Source organism: Bison bison, unplaced genomic scaffold (assembly GCF_000754665.1).
Source record: "Bison bison bison isolate TAMUID 2011002044 unplaced genomic scaffold, Bison_UMD1.0 scf7180017847415, whole genome shotgun sequence".
In the NCBI taxonomy this organism is placed as follows: Eukaryota; Metazoa; Chordata; class Mammalia; order Artiodactyla; family Bovidae; genus Bison; species Bison bison.
In genome coordinates, this window is record NW_011477988.1 from 8791 (window position 1) to 15788 (window position 6998).

Below are 6998 nucleotides of genomic sequence, written 5' to 3' on the forward strand. Positions count from 1 at the left end.
CTTTACCTCTTTCTCCAACTTTTTATCTCCTACTGCATCTCTGGCTGAATTGGATATAAATTTGAATGAAAGTACACTTGATCATATATTGTATTCCTTTTGCAAAAGATGTTTGTTATTTTAATTTTAATGCCATAGATTTACTTCACTTCTTAAACAAAAAGTCAAGTTAATTTCTTACAATTAAGTATTTTTTCTTCCGTATAACATTAATTTAGAAACTAAAAAGTCTTCATTTTGCTACAGCTCAACACACATTCAAAAATGTGAATAACTATAAATACAAAAATCACAGTAGAATAATTCTTTTATTTGAGACAGCATATCCCTAGAGAGACTATTCTACAAGACATCATGAAGTTCTCTTATTTAAGGAGAATTATTCCTGAAAAACATTTTGAGCATAATATATTCTCTAACTCTTTTACACAAAGAAATGCAGGTAGTAACATTTATCATTGATTTATTTTCACTATTTAACTTCTGATTAAACAACTATGCATTTTCATCACTTGAATGAATTGTATAATAAGATCTAAAATAATCTCCCTAGACTTTCTACTTTCATTATGCTTAATAAACATATGTGCCATTCCATTATCACTGTCACTGATAAATTGTCAAATTCTAAATCCTGACAAGACCTGTGTGGCCCTAGCTGGTACATTTTTTGAACAATTAATCCTTAAAATATTCTCATCTTTTCCTCTAATTCTAGATGACATTCTAATATTCCCACTGGAAGTACTCTGCAGGCTTAAAGTAGCTATAATACCCCAAACACTCCTTATTACAATATAAGTTGTAGAACAGATTTATAATTCATCATGTTTCACCATGAGAATATATATTTAAGGAAAAATTCTGGAATGATCAGTTAATCTCCTTTTCATCAGGAGGAAGATAATAGCCATTTGTTTGAGAGTAACACTGAACACCTGGTGAGGTGAAATTTTTGCTTAGTCTTCATATTTGAAAGAAATTGAAAGGAAGAAGAAAATAGAAAACAATTCACATTGTAACTGTCCGAGACATTTGCTGCCTGAAAATGCATGATAATAGGATAATGTTGCAGGAACAGAGAAAAGGTGAGATCTACATTTGTCTAATTAATGGATGTTATAGTTCAGTCTAAAAGATGTGAATTGGCTACTGATCATCTCATTTGACTCCGTGGAACAATAAAATGGGATATGTTATTTCTCCTTTTTAGATTAAAAAAAGATTTAAAAACACTAAATGACTTGCCCAAGCTTATACAGTTACCAAACCATAGAAATAGTCACTTATATTAAATAGAATATCTTCAAATAATATTCATGATACTATATAAAATCTTGGAGTATTAAAGGAAAATACAAATTTCTATGATCTAATTTAACTATTCCACTTAATTTATAAGATACTGTATTGGAGAAGATTTGTGCAATTGATTAAAATTTTACATAATCCTCAACTCTACTATCAATTAAATATTCTTATTCTTCTGCCTGATCCACATTTTTTAAAACTTGTAGTAATAGTAACAATACATTGTAATAAAATATAGAAATAATACATTATCAGAAACTACATTGTCATATTTGAACTTTCATCTTGGCAAGGGTGGTATTAAAGAGATTAATTTTAGAGCACAAAGTCATTTCATATATATCAGAATGAATTAAAAACAGACAAAACATGTGAGAGAATGTGTGATTCAGTGACCAATGTATGATTGAGACTGAGTAAATTTCAGAGGATAGTATTCAGGAGAAAAGGCCTAGCACTGAAGACCAAGTTAAGAATTTTCTATCTGTAGAAAATCCACTCTAAGTGAACATTTAGGAAGCACCTACCATGCTCCCTCTACCATGGAATGAGAAAAACAATCTACTATATCAGAATTAATGGAAAGACAGGCATGGAACACGATGAAATAGAATACATATAAAGAAGAAGGTGAAAAAGATTTAACACTGAAAGAATTTGGGCAAAAAGAGGGAAAAGAAAGAGAATGATAAGAAAGGAAGCAAGGAGGACGGGAAAGCAAGAGACAAAACAAGGAAGAGAAATTGCAAGAAAAAATAAAAGAATAAAATTGAAAATAAAAGAAGCTAAAGAAAATATAAATATAAAAAGAATAATTGAGAAAATGAATGTATTAAGGTAGCATTAACAGGAAGAGAATGGGAAATTAAAAAACAAACAAACAAACAAAAAACAAACAAGAACAGGAAATAAACGGGGAAAGATTAAAGAGTGAGATGCCAGGATGGTAATTAGGTCCCCAGAGGGGAGCTGATCTGATAGCAGCTGGAAACTAGGCATGCTCCATATTGCTTATGGATGGATGCTGCGGGTCTGCACTTTGAGAAAGAGGGAAAAGAGGTAGACAGCTCTACCCATGCATCTTCAGTGCCAGATGTGTTTTTGTACCAGTTGAAATAACAAGGAATATTAGAGATGATGAGAGCATTCAGATCTCTATCTTAGCCTACGCTGACAGTTACTTCTTTGCTTTATAGGATTAGGACAAAAGCTTGTCCTTTTAAGACCCATTGTTTGGGGCTTTTTTTTTTTTTTTTTCAGAATTCATTTTTTTGTTGTTGTTTTTTACAGAGAAATAGTCATCCAAGGCACATCTGTCCTTTATGAAAAGCACAATTTGAGAATCACTGGAATAGAAGGTATGTACATGAAAACGGGAGAAGAGTAGTGAATTTAAAATATTAAGTGGTATAGATTTTCATTTGTTAACAACAAATAGGCAGTAGAGGTGGATGATAGAAAATAAAAGCAAAGGTAGAGTGGAAGAGCTTGTAACTCATAGTGATCCCTCTGTCCTGGAACTATTAACCCAAAGAAATAACCTTGGGCACCTGAAACGCACAAAACTTAAGAACAGATAGAGGTAGCTGTTGACTTACTTTCCTAAGAGCAGGTTTCCACGGGCAGAATGAGGAATAAATGTGGAGACAAATCAGTGTTTAAGTGGATAAAAGAAAGAAAGAAGCTCCTAAACTAATATGAAGGTCACCAAAGATATTTTTTTCCTAGTTCAATTTTCTTAGACTCACAATGTGTGAATATGTATTTTTATGCACAAATATGTGCCCATGAGTTATGGTTTGGTTGGTTTAGTCCCTAAGTCATGTCTGACTTTTGCGACCCCACAGACTGTAGACTCCCAAGCTCCTCTATCCATAGGATTCTCCATGCAAGAATATGGAAATGGGTTGCCATGCCCTCCTCCAGGGGATCTTCCCAACCCAGTAATTGAACCCAGGTCTCCTGCATTGCAGGCAGATTCTTTACCGATTGAGCTATGAGGGAAGCCCACACATGAGTTGTAAACACCTTCTTTGTCACATTTGGCTGCTCCTTACAAATGTTACTAATCACACAGAACACATGTCCTGATGTTTCCTAATAAGTGTGCCTAAAATACTGCTGAATTGTCTGAATTTCCTATGAGTTCCCTATACAGACTTGTTAAGGCTGATCTTCCTTTACTCTTTCCTTTCCTCTCTTCCTCTTTCTAGGGATGCTAGTAATAATTATCTCAAATTTCAATTAGAAATTTTTTCCAATGTTCATTGAAGCAGTATTTATAATAGCCAGGACATGGAAGCAACCTAGATGTCCATCAGCAGATGAATGGATAAGAAAGCTGTGGTACATATACACAATGGAGTATTACTCAGCCATTAAAAAGAATACAGTTGAGTCAGTTCTAATGAGGTGGATGAAACTGGAGCCTATTATACAGAGTGAAGTAAGCCAGAAAGAAAAACACCGATACAGTATACTAACGCATATATATGGAATTTAGAAAGATGGTAACGATAACCCTGTATGCGAGACAATAAAAGAGACACAGATGTATAGAACAGTCTTTTGGACTCTGTGAGAGAGGGAGAGGGGGGGATGATTTGGGAGAATAGTATTGAAACATGTATAATATCATATAAAAAACGAATCGCCAGTCCAGGTTCGATGAAGGATACAGGGTGCTTGGGGCTGGTACACTGGGACGACCCAGAGGGATGGTAAGGGGAAGGAGGTGGGAGGGGGGTTCAGGATGGGGAGCACGTGTATACCTGTGGCAGATTCATGTTGATGTATGGCAAAACCAATACAATATTGTAAAGTAATTAGCCTCCAATCAAAATAAATAAATTTAAATTAAAAAAAAGAAATTTTTCCTCTCTACTCTTCTCTGCCACATTAAATAGTAGTTAAAGAAATTTGAAGAAGGAAATGGCAACCCACTTCAATATTCTTGCTGGGAAAATCCCATGGACAGGGGAGCCTGGTAGGCTATAGTCCACAGGGTCACAAAAAGTCAGATACAACTAGAGTGATTGAGCACAGTGCAAATAATATTTATTGAGATACAAAAAATATCATAAAATTTACCATTTAGACCATATTATTCAGTGCTAAGTGTATTTAATGAGCTATGCAAGCATCAACATGATATAATTTTAGAATATTTTCGTCACTTCCCAAGAAATCTCATACTCATTAACAGCCACTCCAATCCCACTCCTATTCCTTGGCAACCACTCTTCTACTTTCTATATCTACAGATTTGCCTTGTCTTGACACTTTGTATAAACTGAATTATACAATATGTGGTCCTTTGTGACTGGCTCCTTTTATATAGCATAATGGTTTTGAGTTATATCCATGTTGTAACATATATCAGTACTCCATTCCTTTTTATTGCTAAATTGCATTCCACTGTATGCATAGCGTTTTTGAAAGTCAACATTGTGTGTAATTAAAAATCAAGGGAAATATTGCTATATGTCACATTATAATATTTTGTTATAGTCAACAACCTTTCTTCTTTTACATCATTCAACAAATATACACAAATATCACATACATGAATATTTATTTATAGAATGTTTCTATGATTATAGTAATGTAACACTTAGAAAGCAATCACAAATACTTTTAAAAATTCAAAGCATGATTTATAATAATGTATGGAGAAGTTCCACAGTTTTTATGCATCCTAATGGATTATCTTATTTATCCACTGAGATGAGCATATTCCATTTTGGAGACCACTATCTATATAGTAGTCTAAACCTCAATTCTGGATGTCATGAACAGAATTCTTCTTTAGATCAGATTGTAGCCCACAAGGACAAAGTATTTACATAAGCAAATAGTAATTATTTAAGTGCCCAAATAAGATCATACAAGTTGATGGGGCACTAATTAGTAACTTTATCACCTGGAAAGTCCCATGGACAGAGGAGCCTGGTGGGCTACAGTCCATGGGGTTGCAAAGAATCAGACACAACTGAACACACACATACAATCTGTTTAAACTGAGGAACACATACCTTTTCTCCCCTATTTAATTAGAATAAAAAAGAAAAGTCATTGCAAATTTAAGAATCTTAACTGAAATTGCTCTTTTTTTTTTCTCATCTGTTAAATGATATATTAGACTACATGTTCTATATGGTCATTTCCAGATCTAGCTTTGATTTTATTAGTTGAGATAGTCACAATATTTTATATATTCTAATAAGCTTTACATTACAAGAAAATATTTGTGGGAATAGTATTTGGCTATCATCCTGAGATCTGAGGGAAAAGTAGACTGTGGATATATATTGTGAGCAAGTAAGACTGGACTAGTATTAATTAGGATTTAAGGACAGGGTGTGGAGCACATGCAGGATGGGGGACCAGTCAGGGGTGTAAGTAGGGGAATGTGTGCTTAGTTGCTCAGTCATGTCTGACTCTTTGTGACCCTGTGGATTGTAGCTCCTCTGTCCATGGAGTTATCCAGGCAAGAATGCTGGAGAGGGTTGAACTACCTCCTCCAGGGGATCTTTCTGATCCAGGGGTCAAACTTGCATCTCCAGTATTTCCTGCATTGGCAGGTGAATTCGTTACCACTGAGTCACCTGGGATGCCCCAACTAGGGGGATACTTCTAAGTTAGATGTAATGCAGTGTACTTGCTGAGATCCAGGTGACTAAATGGAATAAGGTTGCACACGGGCACCAAAGCAAAACACTGTGATGGAACTAATAAGGCACAAATTCTGAAACAAGGCACATAGCTGCAAATCAGGAACTGGGAATTCTATAGGAACTGGAGGGAAGAAGCATCTGCAGAATATCTTTGCTCTGTGGAGATGAAGAAGGGGACCAAAACTCAGCAACTAATCTAACTAAGCCTTGGAGACAGTGCACCACTGACAACAACAAAAGCAACAGCAACCTGACAACCTTCATAATGACTAGTTTTGCTTTAATCAGGAATTTTCTAGGATACTTCAAGCAAAATAGCTTAGGAACACAATGCTTAAATAGGAATGCAAGTGTGGCCATAAGATCAGTGTCTTGGAAAATCAAGAAAATGAAAGGTAGAAAGTTTAACTGAAAACACAGGAGAGCTATGATGCGTAAATTGCATTCAGCTGGCAAAGTGCTGGATGTGGAAAATATTATTTTTACTTGGAGAAGAGCCAGGGGATAGATGAAAAGGTGGTTATAACAGATGGTATTCTGCTCTTTGTTATTCCACAGACTGAGAAATGATGGCTAGGGAGAACAGCACTGAGGTGACAGAATTCATCCTACTTGGTCTGACCCAGTCTCAAGATGTTCAGCTCCTGGTCTTCACACTAGTCTTAATTTTCTACCTCATCATCCTCCCTGGAAATTTCCTCATCATCCTCACCATCAGGTCAGACCCCAGTCTCACGGCCCCCCTCTACTTCTTCCTGGGCAACCTGGCCTTCCTGGATGCATCCTACTCCTTCATTGTGGCTCCCAGGATGCTGGTGGACTTCCTCTCTGAGAAGAAGGTGATCTCCTACAGAGGCTGCATCACTCAGCTCTTCTTCTTGCACTTCCTTGGGGCAGGGGAGATGTTCCTTCTTGTCGTGATGGCCTTTGACCGCTACATTGCCATCTGTCGTCCTTTGCACTATTCGACTGACATGAACCCTAGAGCCTGCTATGCCTTGCTGTTGGCTC

At 36.0% G+C, this 6998-nt stretch overlaps 1 protein-coding gene across 1 annotated transcript in view; it reads left to right on the plus strand.

Annotated features, from left to right (window-relative positions):
• The first annotated feature begins 6556 nt into the window (after positions 1-6556).
• The window catches only part of LOC104990797 (olfactory receptor 4N5), a 1003-nt gene continuing 561 nt past the window's right edge, over positions 6557-6998 (plus strand). Inside the window, exon 1 of the mRNA XM_010843118.1 lies at positions 6557-6996. Within this exon, the coding sequence (XP_010841420.1) occupies positions 6557-6996 (440 nt within the window). The remainder of the gene's footprint in view (positions 6997-6998) is intronic.